The sequence below is a fragment of the Pelophylax lessonae genome (genome assembly GCF_965119305.1).
Source record: "Pelophylax lessonae genome assembly, chromosome: 2".
Taxonomy (NCBI): domain Eukaryota; kingdom Metazoa; phylum Chordata; class Amphibia; order Anura; family Ranidae; genus Pelophylax; species Pelophylax lessonae.
Window position 1 is genome coordinate 106,783,670 of NC_138769.1, and position 24,451 is coordinate 106,808,120.

Sequence of the window (24,451 nt, forward strand, 5' to 3'; positions counted from 1 at the left end):
TGCACAAATATGTAGACTCCCTTTTTTGGGAGTATAGAATGATATTCTTTTCTCAGAATCGGTTTATCAGAGATCAGAGGTATGTTTAACTTCTCTCAGCTTAAATCCTTCAAAGAAATCAAAGAAATTATTCATATCTCCAGCTTTTATGGGACGTTGTAATAATTCAAGCTATAAAGCTGTGGTTTCAGAAAAGATGTAGAAACAGAAGCAGTGCATTTGGTTGGGTAAACACCTGTGATTTTTTTTTACTGCTGTCCGTGTCCCTGTTTGGGAGATTTACTCTACTATACTACTTATTTATCCTGGTAGGAACTGGTAGTGGTAGTGACGGTTAAAGATAATGCACAATTTTAAATTGTCACCAGAAAAGGAAAAGATGGGAAATTTTCCAGTGGGCAGACATGTTATGATGACAACTTTCTAAGTGGGGATTTCCCTTGCTTTAGAGAGATTTCCTCTTACATTCTGTTGTGTCTGCAGCACAGGAAATGAAGAGAAATTTCTCCAATTGGGTACAGATGGTAAAAAAAATGAAATTCATCCTACCCAACGTTTTGTGACAGATGGATGCATGCATAGATAGATGGATGGCCTTCCAATGTATGCTACAGCAGGTATGTATGGCTACCAATAGAAAGAATTCCATGCATTGTATAATTTTACCTTAGCCTAGCTTGTAGCCCTGTACATACCATACTTGGCTGATGCCCTTGGAGGCTGGAAATCACTTAAAGTGATTGAAGAGTCTCGTGTTTATTTCTATAAAAATAAAAAACATGTTTTACTTACCTCCTCTGTGCAGTTGGTTTTGCACAGAGCAGCCTGGATCCTCCTCTTCTCAGGTCCCTCTTTGGCTCCTCTGGCCCCTCCCTCTTGTAGAGTGCCCTCACAGCAAGCAGCTTGCTATGGGGGCACCCGAGCCGAGTCAAAGCACCCTGTGTCCATTCAGACACATAGCCCCAGTTCAGCCCCGTCCCCTCTCTCTCCTGACTGGCTAACTATTTTGATTGACAGCAGTGGGAGGGAGCCAATGGCACCATTGCTGTGTCTTAGCCAATCAGAAAGAGAGTCCCGGAAGGCCGAGGAACTGGAGGGCGGCTGCTGCACACAGAAGGTTTTTTATCTAAAAGCACAGAATGCATTAGGATAAACAATCTTCTGACTTTATAACCTCTTTAACCACTTGCCTACTGGGCACTTAAACCCCCTTCCTGCCCAGGCCAATTCTCAGCTTTCAGCGCTGTCACGCTTTGAATGACAATTGTACAGTCATGCAACACTGTACCCAAATGAAATTTTTATAATTTTTTTTCAAAAAAATAGAGCTTTCTTTTGGTGGTATTTAATCACTACTGGGGTTTATTTTTTGCTGAACAAACAAAAAAAAAGACAGAACATTAAAAAAAAAAACAAAAAAAAACAGTTTTTAGATTTTGTTATAAAATTTTGAAAACAGGTAATTTTTTTTCCGTCACTGATGTGCGATAGGCTGCACTGACGGGCACTGATAGGCTGCCATGATGGGCACTGATAAGGTGGCACTGATGGGTGGCACCGATGGGCACTGATGGGCGACACTGAAGAGCACTAATCAGTGGCACTAATAGGTGGCACTGATGGGTGGCACTAGTGGACAATGATAGGCACTTTTAGGTGACACTGATAGGCAACACTGATGATGGGGCACTGGTAGGCACTGATAGGTGGCACTGGTGGGCATTAATAGGTGGCACTGGTGGCCACTGATAGGTGACACTGGTAGGTGGCACTGACCTGCACTGGTGGGCACAGTTGCTCTTCCTCTTTGGGACTGATGTCCCTCTGACAGCAGCCAGCGATCGGCTTTTGAGGAGAAAAAAAAAGCTTATTGCCAGGTGCTGTTTACATCACGTGATCAGCTGTGATTGGCTGAAAGCTGATCACGTGGTACGGGGGCCCGAGACTTGCTGATGGACTTGGACTTGCTGATCACAGAGCGAGCCAAGCGCACCCTGCAGGGAGTGCACAGGCAGCTAATGCACGGGAGGGTGTAAATGGCCACTTTTGCTGGAATTTAGGTCCACATCTTTCGGCTATAGCACGGGCATGAAGAAGTTAAGTAGACACGACTACTCAGTGATCTCTACTTGCTTTTAGATCCTGTGCTTGTTGGCTTGTTGTATTGTAAACACAAGACGTGACATCAGATCCCTGCCTCTCCAGTTTGTCCAATCAGAGAACACTTTGCATTCATTCAGAAAATGCAAAGCATTCTCCGAATGACGCCTGTGCTGAGTGGCTGACCTCCTGTGTTCAGAATGCATCAGAAGTCAGAAGCAAATGGAGATTAGTTCAAGCTGGACCCATATAACTATGTAAAAAATATCTTTACTAGAAATTCTTCTTTAATCAATTCCAATCTTGGGTACCTGCACTTATTATTGGTCCTGGTAAAGCAATGCATTCCGTATAAATTTCAATAATTTTAATTTTTTTTATTTTACACTGTACAAGTTAATTCAACGTAATCGGATTTTGACAATCTTTGTGAACAAAGGTTTTGTGCTTGAAATGCTTTAGAATAAATTCCTTACTTAAAACCAAACTCTAGCCAAAGTTTGTATAATATGATTTGGGAGGGGGAACTATTCCTCTGTCCACTTTCGGGGAATTTACTGTCACAAGGACAGGGAGTGCTGGGATCTTACTCTAATGGGGACAGAGACAGGAACAAAAGAGCATTTATTTTGTAGTATGGAGAGGTTAAAATATCTAACCCCCCCTAACTATGTATTCCTGTACAGTAACATTCTCTTTTGTGTCCTGATACCTTGACAGGAAGAAAGGGGAAATCTCCAAAGTGAGCACAGCAATAAAACTTAAATGGAAGTTCAGTCAAAATCAAACTAAGGCTAAACCTACCCCACCCCCATCCCGTTCTAAGACTAGTCTATCTACCCTGTGAAAGAAAACATGTGTATACCTACCTATCCTGAAGCTGCTCCAGTCTGGTCACATGATCTCTCCAACTGCAGCTTTAGTGTAGAGGAGAGATCACCAACAACAGCTGCAAATGCCTGTGCAGTGACATCATAGCTTACTGTGGGGCATCCATTGTCGGCTGCCCCTCCTCTATGCTAAAGCCAGAGCTGGCACCTGTGACTGGACTGGATTGACTTCAGAATAAAGAAGTATAAGCATCTTTTCTTTCACAGGGTAGATATAGAATAGGTTTAGCCTTAGTTAGATTTTAAGTGAACTTCCACTTTAATGGGAGTTCTGACTCTTACCCATTCAATTAGAGAAAAGAGGTTTTGGCTTGAATTGGGCTTTAATTTTTTTTGTGAAAATGTAATAATAAGTTTAAGCTATACTCTGAGTATGGTTGTGTTTTCTCATCTATCTATCTTTCTGTCTAGGGAGATTTTACTTTTTCAAACCCTTTACTCTATGCTTGGGGTTTTAATTAAATTTTTTGGGTAATGGATGTGACTTACATTACTATTTGCATGCCTGCCCCCGAGTTTACTCTCTTACATTTGATTATTATTAAAATAATATTTTCATTAAAAATGCTTTTGATAAATAATATACATACACTATATTGTCAAAAGTATTGGGATGCCTGCCTTTACACGCACATGAAATTTAATGGCATCCCAGTCTTAGTCCGTAGGGTTCAATATTGAGATGGCCCACCCTTTGCAGCTATAACAACTTCAACTCTTCTCAGAAGGTTGTCCGCTAGGTTGAGGAGTGTGTCTATGGGAATGTTTGATCATTCTTCCAGAAGCACAGGTGTTGTGAGGTCAGACTCTGATGTAAAACGAGAAGACCTGTCTCCCAGCCTCCGCTATTATTCATCCCAAAGGTGTTCTATCGGGTTGAGGTCAGAACTCTGTGCAGGCCAATCAAGGTTCTCCACCCCTAACTCCCTCATCCATGTCTTTATGGACCTTGTTTGTGCATTGGTGTGCAGTCATGTTAGAACAGGAGGGGGCCAAACTGTTCCCACGAAGTTGGGAGTATGAAATTGTCCAAAATGTCTTGGCATGCTGACACTTTAAGAGTTCCTTTCACTGGAACTAAGGGGCAAAGCCCAACCCCTGAAAAACAACCCCACACCATAGTTCCCCCTCCACCAAATGATTTGGACCAGTGCACAAAGGAAGGTCCATAAAGACATAGATGAGCGAGTTTGGGGTGGAGATCTCAATACTTTTGATAATATAGTGTACAATGTTTTTATATACTTTATTTATATACTTTTTTTTTCACCCCTATTACCAGTTAGGAGGAAGACTCCTTCTATCACAATATCAAGATCTGGCATGTAAAATTGACTTTTCCCCTCATTCACTAAAAATCCCATCCGTACAATCCCATCCCATACAACTCTGCATTCTGATATGAAATCTTCTTACATTAAGTTATTAAACATATTTTGCTGCTTCTTACAATCACAGTTTTTCCATAAAATAAAAAGGCATGCAAGGAACAACAAGGGTGTGATTATTTATCTGTTTGTAGACTGTCATTACTAAACATTTCTAATGATGCCTTTGTTGTATTTCCATACATGGAGCGAATTTTGGGTGGCCCTGTTGGCTGCCTCTCGCCTTACATGCTTGAATTGAAAAATTAAAGGAGTTGGGCAGAAAATTGTTGACCGAGTAGTGGCTGCATCTAACCAAGGCACTGTTCAGATATTTAGACAGGGCTAATTGTCAAAATGCAATATCCGAAGTGGGAGTTTTGTCCATCTATGCTGTGAAGCACCATGTAAATCTATATTTGTATGGCTAGCTTTACTTTACAGGCAATCTATTTAAAAAAAAAAATCCTTATCTTTCTATAACTAGTTTCCAAACCTCATCTCATTTCCTTTCATTTTTTACCATCTCTCCTTTTTCTTCCATCATGTTTTAGCAATTTACAGATTTTTCTAGGCGGTCCCTGGGTTACAAACAAGATAGGGACTGTAGGTTTGTTCTTAAGTCGAATTTGTTTGTAAGTCGGAACAGGTAAATTTTTTAAGTGTAGCTCCAGCCAAAATAATAGGTTTTATGTTTTTGGATAGCCTAGGGAAGGGTTAACACCCCTGTACCGTTTGTTTGGCTGTCTGTGCCCCTGTTCAGAAGATTTCACCTAATTTTCTGTCCCTGTGACAACTGGATTTAGAAAATGTTGTGTTGTGGAAACAAGGAATAGTGATAAAGCTTCAGTGGAGACACCTTTTTCCCATGAGAACTCTTACAGGAGTGAATTTCCCTTCCTATGGGGAGATTTCTAATCACTTCTTGTTGTCTCCCTTCATTTGTAAGTAGGAGTTGTTTGTAAGTCAGATGTTTGTAACCCGGGGACCGCCTGTAATTCACAATTTTTCTCCCCTTATTTCTATCTTTCCATTTTCTTTAGATTTCCTTCTGTTCTCTACTTTCTTTTTTTTTCTTTAGTCCATTGCCTACTATAACTCAAATTTACTGTCTCGCTCTATCTGAAACTCAAAATCCAAATTTAACAATTTGTGACAAGCAAAAAGTGACTCTGATGCTATTTAAAACATAATGATCACAGGCATGTAAGACGCCAGCCTTATTTGGCCCTTTATTCGTCACTTCATTATACATGTTACGATGTGTGTTATGTCTTATGACATCATTGCATTTGTTGCATGTGCTTGGTTATGAGTAATGCAGCATAATCTTTCTCAACATAGGAGGGCAGACCTTGCCCTCAATGGTTTACTAAACCATTGGGCCCACAAAATCTGCAGCGAACAGTCTAAAAGGCCACAACACAACAAAAACATGTCTGTAGCATGCTGCCAGTACAAAGAACTAATGCTGATATATGCTGTCCTGCAACAGACTATGAATTTTTGGCTTGAAATATCTAAAACAGGAGTTAACCTTACAGCCGTGTACAGTATCAAAAATCTGCTATTGTTGGCAAGGCAAAAGAGTGTAAATACCATCAGCGGACATATTTTACATACAGTGTAATAGCATAACCTGACAAGCAGAAAGGAGCACTCAAGCAATGGGAAATAATATATAAGGCTTTGGAAAAACACAGTTGTCTGATATAACCGTTACAGTAAAAACTGAGCTAACAAAGGGGTCACTACAGGTCTAAAAACCACCAGACTTTAAATCACAGAGTATAATGATACAAAGCAGAGACAAGAAGCCCAGAAACGTTATACTGTATTAAACAGCCACAGAAAAGAAGTTGGAGCCAAGCACAGCTTTCATTGCCTCTAGGCCTTATCTTCCTGAGTGCAGTGTTAATTTACAGTGTGCTGGAGCAAAGTTAACTTTTATTGTCTGACAAGGGTTTTAATCCAACGGGACATTCACTACTGCTTCTTAAAACTCTGAAAACATATTTAATTATAGCTGCACAGCTGATACCACTCTAAAACACAACATTTAGATTTCCAGAAGACTAGTCTCTCTGGGCTCTGTAGGTGAATTCCTTCCCAGACACATTCAGAATTTATTCAGAATAAATGCATTCCTATTGTGTAGGCTTAGTGAAGTATATTAGATCAACTCAACTTCACAGAAAGCCATAATGTTGCAATATACAAAACATCAGCAAGCAATTGTGTTACAAGTTTGAAAATGACTTCGCTTTTGCTAGACTTGCCAGGCTTCACAAGTTCGTTGCACAATTGCAGCAAGTCCGCATTGCATGGTTCCAGATCAACTTTCTTTGCTAACATGCAAGTTCTGGTTCAGTTATGTTATGCAATAGTCATCCCACCACAGGGGTCACTGTGGCTGAATTTTCATGCTGTAGACTTGCAGAGCTCTTGCTGTAGACTCACCACTGCAACTTTGCTCTTGCTAGAAACTTGGCACGCAAACTTTCTGCACATTGGAACATTGTCAACTAGAATTTGTGCTTCAGGTGCTCTGCAAGTGTACAACTTGCCCGTAAAAATGTGCAGCAAGTTAGCAGACTTACAATTCAACACTGCCACAAATTTGTGGTAAGTTTTTCTTGCTATCTATGAACACTATGGTGTGTTAATGTTTAAAAAAACTTTATACACAGAGGATGTTATATAGTTTTTACATATAAGCTGACACATTAACTTGGTATATACTCAAGCTCTACTTTCTGCTTAGCTCATATTCTATCTCAACAATTATTAAACAGGAAGGCTGAGTGATGCTGTGGAAAAGCCACTGCTCCTACTAGGGGCTAATCAGCAATAGGCTCGATTACTTGAGGGTTACCGAAAAAAAATTATTTTTATTTGTGGCTATGTGACTATAATTTCAGACTTAATTGGCCAGAAATAACTTATACCTTCTTTGAAAATAAGGATCCTTATTCTGGTGAGTTAGCTTCATGAATTGAGCTTCATGCCTATATTTACTAAAATTGCCAACATATGGGAGAGTAAGAATTTAGAATGTGAAAGTTAGATAAAACAATAGGATTTTTGTATTCACAGTAAAATTCTTTACTCGGGGACCACTGAGGCACACAGGAAGTCTTTCAACTTAGGGGTATACTGCTGCCTAAAAAATGCAAGCCAGCCCAGGATAACCCCTTCTGCTACCAGCATGCTTTAGCTTTGCAACAAAGCAGTACTTGAAGCTTGGACAATACAACTAACATACAAAGAGATGCCTAAAGGATCTTATGCCAAAAGCTAAAATCAGATAAGGACAGCAGATCCACTTGGTATGATTTAGTGAACAGAGGACCAGGTTGAAGCTTCGCAAATCTGGAAAACAGTTGCCTGACGCTGAAAAGCCTGGGAAACCTAATAGTCCTAATACAGTGTGCCTTGACAGGAGGGAATATAACCCCAGCTTGTATCCCTGGGATACCACCTCCTGTATCCAAACCTTGGAGATGTAAGCTGTCCAAATGTCTGCAAAAGTTAACTCCCACTTTGGGTAGTGGGGGGTTTACCTTCATGCAGATTTGAGCCACAGACCTTGTAGCAGGACTGGGAGCCAAGTTTGGGGGGTCCTAAAGTGAAGAGAATAGTAGTGGAGAAACTAAATAGATATTCTTAAAAAGATAATGAGGGAAGGCTAGTCAGCATGTTCCTTAGACTTCTTCTGCTGATGAAAATGGGTGCTCTTGCCACCAGTGGCATCCTTCATAATAGTATCAAGAGTTGAACCAAAAAGGCATTGTTCCTTGAAGGTCATACAGATTAAAAGTTTCTTAAATGCAGGCTTCACAGGCCAGTTCTTTAATCAAAAAGCCCTATGCATGTGTACTGATAGGGAATGTGAGAGATGAGGTGGGAAACTTCCAACAATACAGCAGAAATGGAAATCTACAGCCATCTGCTCCACATTTTATAAGCAGGGGATCAAATGCAAAAGTGGGAGGGTCTTTAAGGGATTTTGACCAGTCAGCTATAGTTTGTCAAAGTAAAGACACTGTCTGGATGGGGTAAATGGCAGGGCCCACCAGCGAGAACAGAATTCTAGAGAGGGCTTCCAACAGCTTATCGGCTAGGTCCATAAAGACAGATGCATCCTTCACCCCCATGGTAGTCACCTTGTTAAGACAGAATACTGCCTGATCCACAGTGAGAATAGACCAATTTTGTACAAAATTCTCCTCAAAAGGGCACAAGGCTAAAATTTATTTGGGGAGAGCAAACAGCTTGTCAGGATGTTTCAAGTCTCAGTACAGAAATAGTTGGAAAAGCTGGTGCAATGAATGCAAAATCTCTGCAGTCTTAGCAGCTTTAAAGGACCAAAATTAGAAACCCTACTGGTAGAAGCTACGGGGTGGTGTGCAAAGCATTGCTAAGAGCCGAAAGAATCTCTTAATTTGGGAGTGATAGCAGTAGACTGTGACTCCTACGGGGTAAGCTTATCAGTCAAAGGCTGGGGCAATTCAGAATCAGAGTCTCTGTGTCCAATGGAGCTAAAGCTGCTTAGGCTGCAAGCAAATCATACAGAGAATCTTCAGGTTAGGGTGCAAGAGCATGCTTGTGGTCTCTCAATTTGAGCCATAAAGTAATAAAAACCCCTGTAAAAAGTAGCCAACCACACCGAACAGACCTAAATAGAACTCTGATGAGCAACAGGCATGTAGACTTCAGACATCCGCACCATCAATAAGCATGCTACAAACAGCTTTGAAATCAATGTTTGAGTGGCTGTTGGGGGCACCCAGTACAGCTGGACAGCCCCCCCCATTGTTTAGAATCAGACATCTTGCAGTAACGCGGTGGTGAGGCAACATAAGGCTCAGAGTATGTGGCAAGGCCTCAGGTGCTCACGAAACCTAGACAGCTGGCAGCAAATGGGGGTCAAAAGGCTTGGAGGTGAAAAAAGTTAGTGTAGGTCAGTAGCAGAAACAGGTCAAACATTAGTGTTCCACTTAGAGTTCAAGTGGGTCTTGCAAGCTGGAGTAGCATCAGGGAGATGCTTCCTCAATGCTCAAGAAAGAGAGCTTGGACATTACGCCAATGGGTGTGAGTGTCAGATTGGTCTGCTCATGAAGTTAGTGTTCAGAAACAGGACAAGTACTGAGGAAATGCCAGCGGCCCTGCACCTGGAAAGCGCTTAACAGCTAAACTTTTACCCGAAGGGAGTCTGTAAAATGTCCTAGGTAGCACTCAGTGCCCAAAAGTCACTCCAGGGTTATCTTCCCAGCAACATCCAGCCCAGAGGAGTCCAGATGCGGCTCTTCCCATGCTAAGGATAGCCACGCTTAATAGCTGCAATTGAGGAAAGAGGGCTTCATCAGCAATGTAAAAAAGAATCTTGACTGAAGAAAAAAAAAGTGCAACAAAATGAATTAGACTTTAACACACTGGAGCTTCAGAAAAGTTTTTTATTGTCTTTGGACACTATTGACTGCCTACTTTTCATTCCTTTATCAAATGCTATGCATATACTGAAGTAATTGAGTACTGGAGATACTGGATGTAATTCCATTCACATGCTGAAACCCTAATACCAGATTTCACCAGCAGGTGACACTGAAGGCAAACTATGAAATTACAAACTCCTGTTTCTTGAGAAAACATAATGCTGCAGGAGCTATATTGTCAAGAGTCCTTGAATTTCCCCTTCAGCTGCCCAAGTATTCAATGCTGACTTCCATTCAGAAGCATAAAAAAAAGAAATTAGATCGTTGTCCATAGTGACCATTCAAATTACTTTTTCATATTCCCAGAAAATTAAAGACTTTGCTTTGGTTCCCATTCTCCTTTTCTTCTTTCTTACTTATAAATATCCCCCCTTTTGTGTAATTACAATAGTTTTGTAGTTTTTCTAGAATCTTTTTTTAATTATTATTTCAGTAAGAATATTATCCAAAATGTAAATGTTTATAGAAACACATATGTTACGCTAGAATTTGCAAATATGTCATTTGAAAAATTTGACGCTAGAACAACCTGCATAACTCAAACCACAGAGACAGAGTAAGAGGCGGTTCACACTGAGGCGACACGACTCCTTACTACTTCGGGGGCGACTTGTGCATTACCATGCACCACAACTTCGGAGCGATTTGCAGGGACTTCACATAATGGAAGTCTATGCAAGTCGCTTCGAGGTCGCCCTGAAGTAGTACAGGACCCTATTTCTAAGTCGGAGCGACTTGTGTCGCTCCTATTAAAACGGGTCCTGTAGCGGTCAATGGACCGCGAGGGAGCGCGACTTGTCAGGCTTACAAGTCGCCTGACAAGTCGCGCTAGTGTGAACCGACTCTTATAAGCATGCTGTTGCATAATAAAAGTTTTTAACATACAGAATGCTAAACAAATCAAAATAATATGGAGGATATCGGAATACTAATGATTTTAAGGTAAATTTACAGTTGAGTGCTCAAACAATTAAAGTAATGCACAACAGCCTGGGGGAAAAAAAGGGGGGGGGGTTTGGAGAACAGGAATTACTGATTGTTCACCAAACTATAGGATTATTAGACTATTAGGCCTCAAATAATATTTTTGCAGTACACTGCTATCAGAGTTCCCAGTCTACACAAAATTTGGTGCCTCCGTTAAGGATACTTGAAAATGTATATGTCAACTCTGAAGGAATTCTATGATATTAGAAGTTTAGACCTCCAATGATATATTTGCAGTACACAGGTAGCAGGGTTCCCAGTCCACAACGAATCTGGTATCTCAGTCAAAGATATTTGAAAGACCATTTATCAGCTCGGAAGGAATGTTTAGTTTGTTACACAGGACTCCGCTACTAGCTAAGGTAGGTAAATACATATCTGGCAGATTTACCTCTAGGACAGAAGCGGAAATACAGCAAATAGTAGCTGAAACAGCAAGTAACAGAGTGGAAATAGATGTGAAAATGGATGTAAAGGAGAGATAGGTGCTGCATTATGATACCACTAGAAAATGAGGAGGAATCCATAGACCTCCTGCCTCGAAACAACAATTCCAGGAGAGGGACATTGGTGCTGGTATCTTTCAGCACAAAAAAAAGCTTAAATTTATGTAAGGTAGGATTAATGTTAGGTTTGAGGGGAGGTTAGTGTGGGAGTTACAGGGAAGTAAGGGTTACAGGGATGGTGGATGTAAGGATTAGAAGAAGTGTTAGAGTGATAGGGGATTTTGGTAGGACAATGCTTTCTGCACCAGGAACTCTACCCTGAAAACTATCACTTCTGATCTTCTGCCAATGATGTACCTCATGGGCTCCATCAGAACATAACACTATGTCCCCCTTTTTACCCCATGTACAAACTTCCGCATTTCAGGTAAAAAACAATCAATGCTGCTTGGTCTTTTTATACTCATCATAGTCAAACTAAAGTGAATTAATTTACTACAGGGACAGTTTGGTTTCATGGGAGGATCATCAAGAAGCCACCTGCCTCAAAGTTGAAGGTCCATTTGTTTGTAGCTGAAAGGATTCCATGTAAATATGGGTGGATGCTGGTACAGTGAATCTCTCCATTCAGGATGGAACACCAACAGATGAGAGTACCTTCGCATCAGTTTCTGGATCATAAGCAGCAAAATGCCAAGATAAATAACAGCATATGGTAGGAAATCTGGCAGCTCGGGTGCCATGAACTAACCTCTGGTCATGGGTATTGTAGGAGGCAAGCTAATTACTTATAAATAAAAACACACATACTCCTTAATTGGATAAATAACGGCCGCGGCTTTATTATTGGTTTTAACCAAAATAGAATTAACCATACAAACATACTATTGAATAATTCATCTCAAAATACTGAAACTTCTAACATGACCAAGCCACTATGGCTCAGGCCTACCATCTTAAACTTTAAACTAGATTAACAATTACCCCCCATCTCCTTATTCTTCTTGAAAAGGCGGGGGGGTCCCACCACATAAAAAGCTGCGACGAGGGATGGGGGTGCGGGGAGTTGTCCTGAGAAATCCTTCTTCTGACATACCAAAAATTGCGCCAAAACTGCCTTTTTATAGACAAATCCCTGCATTCCAGAATTTTCCAAAGGTCAGGGGACCCAGTGGACCAATCCTGGGTCACCTTTCCCAAACTCTGGAATATGCCTAGACCACCTGACTTCGCTGGCCAATGAGGAAACAAGTACCTCATAAACCTTACAGGGCAGCTAGAAAATGCTGCCTCCACAATCCCATGAGGAAAAGGGGGGAAAACTTGTTTCCCCCCTTTTTCCTTACATTCCAACAGATACAAGATAGCAATGGCTCATGCAATCCATAGCCATCTACAGATTTGGATAAAATAACTACCAAAAAAAAAAAAATGTTTTGCGTCTATACAACTAGCTTGTATTGTTTTTACCAAACACAAGAAAGGACAATCAGACATGTCTGTTTCCCATTGGAGTGGCAATATTTAAAGCTAACAGAACATTAATAACAGATGCGTAGGTGAATGAGGGATATGTTACAGTAGCTGAAATTTCATTTAACATCCATGCAATGCAAGAGCTTCCAGCAGATATTGTAGCAAATTTCCTTTGTATTATTTTTTTGTGGGATTTTTAGTGCTGTGGTGCCCCAAAGCAAAATATTGCTACGGTTTTGTTTCAATGTCAGCGGCTGGTTATTATAAAAAGAAAGCTCTATAGAAATGTAAATTCTAATAAAAGCCAGAAGTTTGACCAAATATACTGCCAGAAAAAAAATCAGTTTAGAAAAATCACAAGCGTTTATACAAGAAATGAAAGGACAGCCTGATAACATCAAAATAGAAACATTGTTTTTTTTTTTCAGATATCCTTTTATTTGAGACAGAGCCAGTAAAAATTATAACACGCTGCATGCCAGGGGTGCAATTGGGTAAGGTTGCGCAAAAAGCGCTGTAGTAAATCTATGTAATAATAGTTTGTTGATTGGATGGGGTGGCTTTAGTGTGATTGCTATTTATGCAGACCATAATCATTTAGAGCAGGCATGTCCAACCTGCGGCCCAGGGGCCACATGCTGCCCGGAACCCCAGGCAATGCGGCCCACTGCCCCCCGACAATTTTTTCTTTTGCTGGGGAGGAAGGAAGGAAGTCGGGTTGGGGGCATGGCCATAGCGGCTTCCAACTAATGGTAGGCAGAGGCTGCCTCGGAGGGAAGGGGGGGGGGGAGGAAGGCGAGCATGTGCAGTGTTTCTGACTCCTACCACCATGACCACTTCAAATCACTGAAGTGGTCATGGTGGTAGAGAGTGTTCCTTTAATATCTCTCAGAAGAAGTAAAGCGCTGTATACAGATTCCATTTCATTTGATCATCCTCTAGCTGTGTTAAATTAGTGCGGGGGGTGCGGCGGCGCGAGAAGGGCACGGCGGCATTTTATTACTTATATATCTTAACTATAGTATATATTTTATATGCGGCCCGAGAAAATTTCTCTACACTCAATGTGGCCCAGAGAAGCCAAAAGGTTGGACAACCATGATTTAGAGGGAACTTTTTTTTGGAACAAGGACTTCCCAGTGAAGTAGATATATGTTTTTGATTAGCCCCATCTAGAAAGAGGATAGATCTAAAACCCATTTCTATTTTCCATATAAATTTGCTTTTAAAGATAGAATCCATAATGCCAATAAAAGACCCTCAGATTTCACCTATCATTTTGTTCTGCAGGTTCAAAAATGAAAGGATGAATATATACAGCTGCCTTGGACAACAAAAAATAGTATTAGGGCTTTATCAAAAACGGAGAAAGTGAAAGATGGGGGGGGGGGGGATATTCGGGAAGAGTTAAAAACTTTATTAGTTTATTTTTTTGTTGTTTCACTAAGTAGGTTTCCCTTCACTGCCTCTCCAGGAGATTAAACCGGAAATTTGATGAAATCTCACCAAAAGGGACACGCCATTCCTACACCAAGGGGACTTTCCGTCTTAGACAGCAGTCACAGAACATTTGTTCCCATTGGATAAATACCTTTAACCTCTTTGCTCTGATCACAACTCTAAAAATCTGGAGTTCCCTCACTTCGTGCCTTGGTGAAAATAGTCTACAGGGCAAACAGAGAAGATGAATATTGACAGAGCTTCTAACCCTTCCTTACTCTATCCAAAACGAAACAATTAAGTGACTTCAACCAACAAGATTTCAAGTGATTGCAAATGCCCATTATAACTCAGTATGGCCCAACCATGGCAAGTAATTCTTCAACTAGTTACAAATATTAGGCATGGCAAGCCTTATTCATGAAGCCGTTTATTCTGCCGCAGCATAAAATAATAGGATGGCAAGTGTACAAACAGGTAAATCTAATACCTAGGATTATGAACGCGTAGCACAGAATGTATACCACTTCTGGGAACAGTCATTGCAAAAGTAGAATGTTCTATAAGTATTGACCTGGCAAAGCGTTCTGGGATTCTTTTGCTGGGTTCATATTTTCCCCTTGTTTGAGTTCTGTCCCCTGACATAGAGCTGTTTTTTTTTTACCATGGATACACCTTGTCTAGAACAAAGAAAAATATCAAATGCTTTTTCAGGGGGAACTGGAAATCCTTTAATAGGTGGGTCTTTATAGTACCGCCACAAAGCCACTTATTCATTTTAATTTGCCAGCCAATATATTACAGGTGAAAAAAGCCAATGACAGGACAGACAGACAAATGTACTAATTATGCCAAAGTCAACAACACAAGTAGCTTGATAAACTTTTAGGCCCTGTTCACACCTGAGCGATTTTCAGCTTGAAACTTGTAGCTCTAAAATGCTCAAGAAGCCAAATCCCATTTATTTCAATGGCCCCTGTTTACATCTGAGCGTTCTGTCACCTCAAGCAAAACGCCTGTCACTCTAAAAAACGTACACAAGCTTCTTTTTGGTAGATTACAAGCATTTTTGTTCCCATAGACTTCAATAGAAAAGCCTGAAAACACATGACTTGAGCGTTTTGTGAGCGTTTAGTTGCACGTTTTTTGCTCAAACAGCAGCTCTACACCCTTGATTTCCTCCCCCTTACCCCCCAGTGCTTCCTATTGGCTAAACAAAAACACCCAAAGCTGTAAAATGCTTGAATTAAGCTTCTAAAAATGCTTAAAAACTCTCAAGTAATAACGCCTGAAAGTCGAACAGAGCCTTAGGCCTCATGCACACTGGTTTCATGTAAATTATGTTTCTCCTGACAGGAGAAAATCACTGTTTTAAACTTATCTAAGCTGCATTTTTTCAAAATAGTCTAGATGAGTTTAGCAGAGTTTAGCTGTGTTTGAGTTTAGACATTTATTTATTTCATTGGCCGGAATTTTAATTTATTCTGGCCATTGAAATAAATAAATGCTGAAGTGCTAAACGCGCCTTTAGGCACATTTCATTTTGTTTAACTGACCCTGGGGATGTGCTGCGGGTTGAGGATGACAGGGACACTGTTTGTCCCCATTGGCCCCCCATTCATAGGGTCCTAGTAAAAGGGTTCATTATTCTTCAGAACACCACAGCCTCATCCCCATTCCTCCCCCCTGAGACATGCTATTGGTGGGAGAGATGAAACATGACTGGGTTCTGTGCAGAGCATAGTTCATATTGTCAATATGTTATTTCTTTATGTCAAGAATTTTTGTATTCTGATACACAACTAATGTACAATTTGTATTTGCACTCAATGTACCTGTTGAGTTTTACTTTTTTACTGAAAACTTTCAATGAAAACTATTGGAAAAGAAATGTGTTCAACTGCATTTACACGCCTTTAACCACTTCTGGACCGGAAGGTTTTCCCCCTTAATGACCAGGCCATTTTTTGCGATTCGGCACTGCGTTACTTTAACTGACAATTGTGCGGTCGTGCGACGCTGTACCCAAATAAAATGATGTCCTTTTTTCCCACCAATAGAGCTTTCTTTTGGTGGTATTTGATTTTTATTTTTTTGTGATATAAAAAAATATATACATATATATATATATATATATATATATATTACTGTTATATAACATTCCCAATAAAAAAAAATTACAAATCAAAAATTTTTTTTGATCATTTTAGGCCAATTTGTATTCTGCTACATATTTTTGGCAAAACAAATCCTAACAAGCATATATTGATTGGTTATCGGGAGTTATCGCGTCTACAAACTAGGGGAAAGATTTATGTAATTTTTTTTTACTAGCAATGGTGGCAATTAGCAGGACTGCAACATTGCAGCGAACAAATTGGACACCTGACATTTTTTACACTTTTGGGGGGACCACTGACATTACTACAGTAATCAGTGCTAAACATATGCACTGTTACTGTACTAATGACACTGGCAGAGAAGGGGTAACACCAGGGGTGATCAAAGGGTTAAATGTGTCCCTAGGGGGTGATTTATAACTGTGGGGGGGGGGGGCTTGCTGCATGAACACAGAGACCTGTGTTCCTAAATAAGAGGAACACAGGATCCCTGTGTTCATTACTGATAGAACAGCGGTCTACCGTGTTTACAACAGAAGACCGCCTTTCTGTCTCCACGGGGAGCGATCGTGGGTGACCGACGGCAATTGCAGTCACCGGACACACTGATTTGCTCCCCCTGCAGCCATTTGGCACGTGCACGCCCCCTCACTAGCGATCTCGCAAAACACTGTACAGTTACGTCATTTCGCGGGACAGAGTCAACTTGCATGTACTGCTGGCGGTTGGCAAGTGGTAAACAGCATTCAGTGTTTTTTTTTTTTGTGGTCAAAATTCCCTCTCCTGAATGTGATTTTAAGGAGTTCAGAAAACATCCTCTAGACTCCCCTTCTACTAAACTCCTAAAAATGTCCACGTTAGGGGAGTTCAAGGGCAGAAAAAACATGCCTAAACTCACAAAAACGTGAGTTTAATAGCAGCAGTGCGAATGAGGCCTTAAGCATCACAGCTGTAAAATTTTAAGAAAGGACAATGACAAATGTCACAATTACAGATCTTCTTATGTAACTAAGAATTCATAAACAAGATCAACAGAACAAAATCATAAAATTGAAATGCCCAGGACATGGCACGATTGTGTAAGATTTGAGAAAAGAGATAGCTGCAGGAATCCATTATATGATCTTGTGCCCGTCGTAGGTTACAATAGTCCAATAACACTAAAAATGTAACATTTATTTTCACATCTTATCCCAGTTAAGGCTTTTAGACATTGCAGGCTGTCCTAAAGTAATACAGTAACATGAAACAACCAATCGAAATATCATATTTTACTTTTTAGAAGATTGATCCCTAAGCATCTTTATGCGTATCTTAGGTACCCCAATGGTGAGTTCTACGTAACTGGGTTCCTAGGGCTGTATACCTGTTTCTTTGATTGTGCCAGATTCTCACTCGCCATGTTGGATTTTTCATTTTTCATTATGAAGATTCCAGCAGAAGAAGTGAGTTCATGCAAACAATAAGCTTGTGGGACAGAACTGGCTCCACTGGAGGCCTAGACAGTTGCTAAATAATTCCACCCACTAGCATTCCATGGAACGATGGATTGGTCATATACAGTTTACACCCCAACTAAATCGATACACTAGTGGCGCTTTTCCACTGCATGGAACAGAACGGTTCGGCTCCCTTTTGTGCTTTTCCACTGCTGGTACCACATGGTATGGTGTAGGAACGGTTCGGTACGGCGGCGCTTTTCCACTGCATGGAACCGAACGGTACGGCTCTTAAAAACAGTACCACCTCGATTGTGGTTCCAAGAGGTACCATACCCGATACCATATCCCACAATCCTTTGCATGCAGTCACTACTAGCCACTGATTGGTCAGAGAATCCCACACACCCGTTGTTATCCCTCCCACTTAACTTTAGCACTACTTTAGTGGAAAAGCAAACCATACCGTACCGAACAGTTCCAACACCATACCATGCGGTACCAGCAGTGGAAAAGAAACCCGGGCCAAGCAGGGCCGAGTAGAGCCGAGCCGGTACTTGCAGTGGAAAAGTGCCATAGTAGAATTTTGTTCCATATTTTTCATTTTAAGAACGTTCATTTGATTTTCTAATCATTAGCGGGGTCAAATCAGCGTTCATTTTCGACCGTAAGGCCCCTTTCACACATACAGTCCGTTTGTCCGTTTTTCATCCATCTGTTGACGGATGAAAAACGGACATCAATGCATCTCTATGTAAAAACGGATGACAATGGATGATCATCTGTTAACATCCATTTTCATCCGCTTCCGTCAATGTCCGTTTTTTGGAACGGATGAATGTCCTATTTTTCATCCGTCAAAAAAACGGATCGGACGAAAAACAGATGTAACAAACGGATGAAAAACAGATGAAAAACGGATGAAAAATGGATGAAAAACGGATACATTTTGACGTGACTGAACTGATGAACTGAACGGACCGTATGTGTGAAAGGGACCTAATAGTACCAAGAAAGTTCAAAGGACTGGATGGAAAACTCTTCACGAACTATTGAATTTCTAATAGTAAATGTGATTTTCTTTTGGGAAAGTTAATTTGTTCCAAAATCGAACGTTAAAGGCAAACAAAATTTTGAAAGACTTTCAATTGACATTTGTCAAGTCATTGAATATATTGAGAATTTTTGCACACTTTTTCATATGGATGTTCTGCTAGTGTATGGCCAACGTACGTTCTTCAAAGTATTCGTTGTGTTCTTCTCTTATCCAAAAAAGACTGGAAGATAATTGATAGTTACATAGAAGTTCTCCTTTCAATGTCTTCAAGGAAATAGTAACTTCTGCCAAATAAAATTCCCCTCATCCATTCAATCAGGGAATCATAGGAAATAAGCTAAATAGATTTTAATGACAAAAATCCCTTCATTCTGTTAGAAAACAACATTTAAGAAAATAGCACATACCCAGGTAATGAATAACACATTGATGTAAAGACACAGTTTTTGAAAATGAAGATCTCTCCAAATGTGCTGCTGAGTTCCTTTATTTATTTTACATGGTATTTTAATTGCAGTTTTTTGGTCTGAGAAAAAAAAAAACTAAAATGAAGTATGTTCAAATCTTCTTAGAGATTGTTTACATTACGTACAGCAGTGTTGTATGCCTGGAATCTAGCTGTGTCATTAAACGGGTAGTTCACGGTTTTGCACTTTTGTACTAACTGTGCAGCAAGCAGTTGTGTGCACAAACCACCTAGTTTGTTTTTCATTAAATTTGCTAAACCTAAGCTGCTAAATGTAAATGTTCAATGCTAAATTTTGATTGGTTGCCAGGGATTACTGCACACCATTGCTTTGACTACATTAATAAAGAAAGAAGATTATTGCATTCTTGTATAACACCTGCAGGAGACTTGCAGACATGCAGATGTGCAGCACCAAGTGCTACCAAAAAATCCTTCTACCTAATCCATACTAGAATAATTGGCAGAAAACATATATTCTACTGGCTGCCATTGCAAGTCATTTGAATTATATTACCAAATAAAGCTAATTTCATTAGAACTGTTACTCAAAGTTAAGCTGGAAGCAGCAACCCCTGTTGATAATTTTACATTGCACATAACAGGTTCTCTTTTTCAGCATCCAAACCCAAGAACAAAAATTGATAGTATTCTAGCTCACCTGTCCTTAGATATAGTAACTACATTACTTTTAATTTCTTACACTTTTTTCCTCTTTATTTTACCCTGGTAATCCTGCCATTGATACACTTCCTTTCCTAGGGTGACAACAGTAATGAGCAGCATTATCATCAGAGATGTATAGTATCTAAGTAGAACTACTTCATTACTGTACTTAAGTACCGAAAGGCGGTATCTGTACTTTCCTAGAGTAGAATTTTTTTCTCCTACTTCCACTTTTACTTCACTACATTTTTTCAATGATTTCAATACTTCTACTCCGATATTTTTTTTGCGCTGCATAGTTACTCGTTACAATTGTAAAAATTACCACTGCCAGAACAGTAGATGGCAGGTTTCATGAAGCTCAAAACATGTGTATTATCAGCGCATACGAAAATAAATGCTACTGTATGTATAAATAAAAGCTGCATTTGAAATAATAAAAAACAATATGATGTTCAAACTTTTGACTTCTTTCTTTAATAACTACATAACACAGTACTTGTACTTTTACTTTCAGTACTTGAGTAGCAATTTTTTTTTCAAAACTACTGGTACTTTTACTTTCAGTACTTAAGTAGCAAAATTAAAAAAAAAAAAAACTACTTGCAATACTTAAGTACAAAAAATGTTGAATACTTTAGTACTTCTACTCAAGTCACTTTTTGATCGAGCACTTCCACTTCTACTCAAGTATGGGTTTCGAGTACTTTATACAACTCTGATTATCATCCTAGGACAGAGAGTTATTGTTAAGGATATGAAACCTTTCCTTTATTCTCCATAACAGGGGGAGGTGTTTTGTAGTCCAAGGAGATAGCAGGGAACAATGCTTCGCGATAACAGTCCAGAAAGTATAGGGCTCATCTAGACTTACAGTTGGGGGTGTTAAAAACACACGGTTAAACCGCATTTCTAATGCCACCTAACTTAAGCTGCAAAAGCAATAGATTGGGGTGTTCACATGCCACGGTTTTTGACGCTTTGCTTGGTGCCCACAGCAAAAATGATCACTCCTCTGCTGGCATTACTGCCACTGAACATAATCCATTAAAGCAAATGGGGACGTGCCGCTATGAACATGGCTGCAGCACACTGGTACATCACTATGGTGAAAGAGGTGCTGAGGAGGCATCATATCATCTCAGACACCTCTACAAAGTGTTCTGAACACAGATCAAAGGTATGGCAAAGAGGCTGCACATCTAAACCTAGTAGAAGTTATCAGTTCACAAGATTTCTGGCTAGATGAACTGCTACTTTTTTGCACTTGTCAAACAGATATAATAAAAGACTTTCAATGGGATATTTAACAGACCAAAAGATAAAATGACAAATAAAATAAATGTAATGCTAGAGTTTGGATACACTTTAATTTTTAAGGGGTAGTGCCATACACAGTAAATATTTCAGAGCTCAGCTGGAAGAATCATGCAGTTGACTTTTATATCTCTTTCCAAGAGAAAGATCTGGCTTTCAGCGTATCCCTCTTCCCATTGTGGAGTCTCACTCCTCTTGCAGCATCAGAAAGAGTCTCAGTGATGTTACTGCATATTCCCCAAAACCATAGCAGTAGGCTAAAATTGGGGGTGAGAGAACTTAGTGCTTCTTTTGCTATCTCTTAATGAAGAATTCCAACCGAGAGTCAGATCGCTTGTAAAGGCTAGGTAGGTGGGCAGAGCTGAGAACGCAATGATTTTACATATAGAGCTGGTAACAGGTATTTAAAGTGTATTGAACAATACATTTCTCTTATTTTCTCCCTTTTGGTCTGTTACATATACCATTCTTTTATTATATGTGAGCTGATATCTTCTATCTTGTGAGCTGATAATGTCGTGTACTCTTTGTTTCTAGACTGTTATCAGTTAGCATTGTTTCCTGCTATCTCCACGGACTACACAACACCTCCTCCTGTTATGGAGCTGATAGATGTGGACATGCTGGTAGGTTAATTGGCTTCTATCTAAATTGGCCCTAGTATGTGTATGTATGAGTAAGGGACCTTAGATTATAAGCTCCTTGAGGGCAGGAACTGATGTGAATGTAAAATATATATGTAAAGCTCTACTTACATTGATGGCGCTATATAAGTACCTGAAATAAATAACAAAAAATAAATAGTCCTCACACACTCCCTGTCCTAGGATGACTACGTTGCTCTTTACAGTTGTCACCTTAGGACAGGAAGTGAGTTAATGGCAGGATTACTAGGTTACAATAACAGCCCATTAAGACTGGCGCGACAGGATTTTGTGGGGCGACCTGTGAAGTCGCAGTGCACAGCGCGCACATCGACCTCGGCGTGACTTGCACTTACTTCATTTAATTGAAGTCAATGCAAGTCGCCTCCAGGTCGCCCCAAAGTAGTACAGGACCCTTTTTCTAAGTCGGAGCGACTTGTGTCGCTCCTAATAGAACGGGTCCTGTACTATTCAATGGCGACCGACCGCGACTTGTCAGGCGACCAAGTCGCCTGTCAAGTCGCGCTAGTGTGAATGGACCCTTAAAAAGGAAGAAAGTGTGGAAAAAGAAAACTAATGCAGTCACCACATTTAAGGACTGGTAAGCTGCAATACTATCCATTTTTGTTCTTGGATTTAGATTTGCTTTATATTAACTCTTCATCAACTTGATAAAACATCAGGGTTGGAGAGATGTACAAAAGGGTTTCCTTAATGAAACTTGTCCTTAATGATAATGACTAAGGACAAGTTTATTCTTCAAAAAAAAAAAAAGTTTTTGGTTTTGATTTTTGGGTGTCAAAATGTGACGGTTACACAAGAAAACTAAAACGTAAGAGACATGTGATCACTTTTTAAGAGACATGTGATCACTTTTTGCTCTTGGATTTAGATTTGCTTTAATTTAACTCATCATCGACTGGATAAAACATTAAGCTTGGAGAGATGTACAAAAGGGTTTCCGTAATGACTAAGAGCAAGTTTATTCTTCAAAAATCAAAAAAAAAAGGTGTTTGATTCAAATTTTTTGGGTGTCAAAATGTGACCGTTCATTATACAAGAAGACCAAAACATAAGACATGTGATCACCTGCCTTTGCTTTGTATTGAGTGCAAGTGATCCCAATACCCCCAGCCTTCAGATATAAGTACTGTCTGGGGACACCTGCTGAACATCTGTGCGGGAATACAAAGTACAGAATGTGACATCCCCTCCCTGCACCTTCTTAGCATTGATGTGTCATTTACAATCCAAAAACAATGCAGCTGCCCCCTCTCTCTACTCATGCCTGATCAAACAATCTTATTTTCATGAACTCTTCCCATGATCTGACTTCACCTCTATCAATCAGAAATGAGAAATAAATGAAATAGACAGGGGTCTAATTTAACTCTATTAAAGAGAAAACAAAAACTTTTAAAAAGTAGTTGGAAATAGGCACTGCAGCAGCAGCAGCAGCTGACCTGTCTGGTCTGCATCAACAGGTGGGCATTATTTTGCAGGCTGGTATAAAATCTAAGAAATAAAGCATGCCATCTTCTTACCTTGGTTATACAAGATCCAAGGGAAAGGTATGATGCCGACATGTGACAGTGAGGGACTGAGAAAGTTCTCTGATCAGCTGCTGTTAACATTCTCTTGGCTTTTATCTGCAGGTGGGAGGGGCTGTCCCCTGGAGTAGGTGGGCTGTCAGTGCAGCAGACAGACAGACAGACAGGCACTCAGTCCCCCATCCCCTCTACAAGCTGTACTTTCCAGGGAGCTAATCAGGAGGAGAAAGGAAAGTCAATTGTGCTTTTAGAGCAGGCTTACATTTTAAAAGAAAAAATGCAAATGGAACAAGACGTATGCAAAATTCATCCAAACTCCTTGGAACATTTTGATTTTCAGATGTTTAAAACATAAGAATGTACACTATGCGCCGGTCCCAGAGCAGACGGTTCATTTAATTCCACATGGGACAATATTTATTTGGGTTAATAACCCCATGGGGTAATAAAGTAGTAAAACACGCTCAGTTTTTTTTATAACTTAACACATTGAGCACAATAAAATAAAATAAAATAAACTTTCCCAATAAACTTATTTGTTCAAATTCTTACCCCAGCACTTGTAGTTTACATCTTTATCTGCTGCTGGCTCCTGCTCTCTCAGTGCTCCTTCTCTTCACTTCCAGTCCTCACAGGAAAGAGTTAACAGTGGACAGTGCAGTCTGATGTCATTGTGATGGCGAGGAGGAAGAGGGAGGAGGAAGGAGGAGGAGGGAGGGGCAGGGAAGTGTCTTGCCATTCTAGACTATAGTGCTATTGAGGGATTTACTAAAACTGATGCATGCAATATCTGGAGAGACATCAATCAGTTTCCAGACTTTATTGTCAAAGCTTAAAGAGGAGCTCCAGGCTCCTCCAGAAAAAAATGAAAAATCAGCAGCTACAAATACTGTAGCTGCTAACTTTTAATATTAGGGCACTTACCTGGCCAGTAATCCTGTGGTGTCTTACTCTTCACTTGAGCTGATTTTTCATCTCCGCCATCTCCATT

General features: G+C 40.1%; 1 protein-coding gene across 1 annotated transcript in view; it reads right to left on the reverse strand.

Moving 5' to 3' along the window:
* The window catches only part of COL8A1 (collagen type VIII alpha 1 chain), a gene marked incomplete at its 5' end in the record, with an annotated part of 146,397 nt that extends 122,853 nt beyond the window's left edge, over window positions 1–23,544 (reverse strand). Inside the window, one exon of the mRNA XM_082245489.1 lies at window positions 23,455–23,544. Coding sequence (XP_082101615.1) covers window positions 23,455–23,544 — 90 coding nt within the window. The remainder of the gene's footprint in view (window positions 1–23,454) is intronic.
* Window positions 23,545–24,451: the final 907 nt, after the last annotated feature.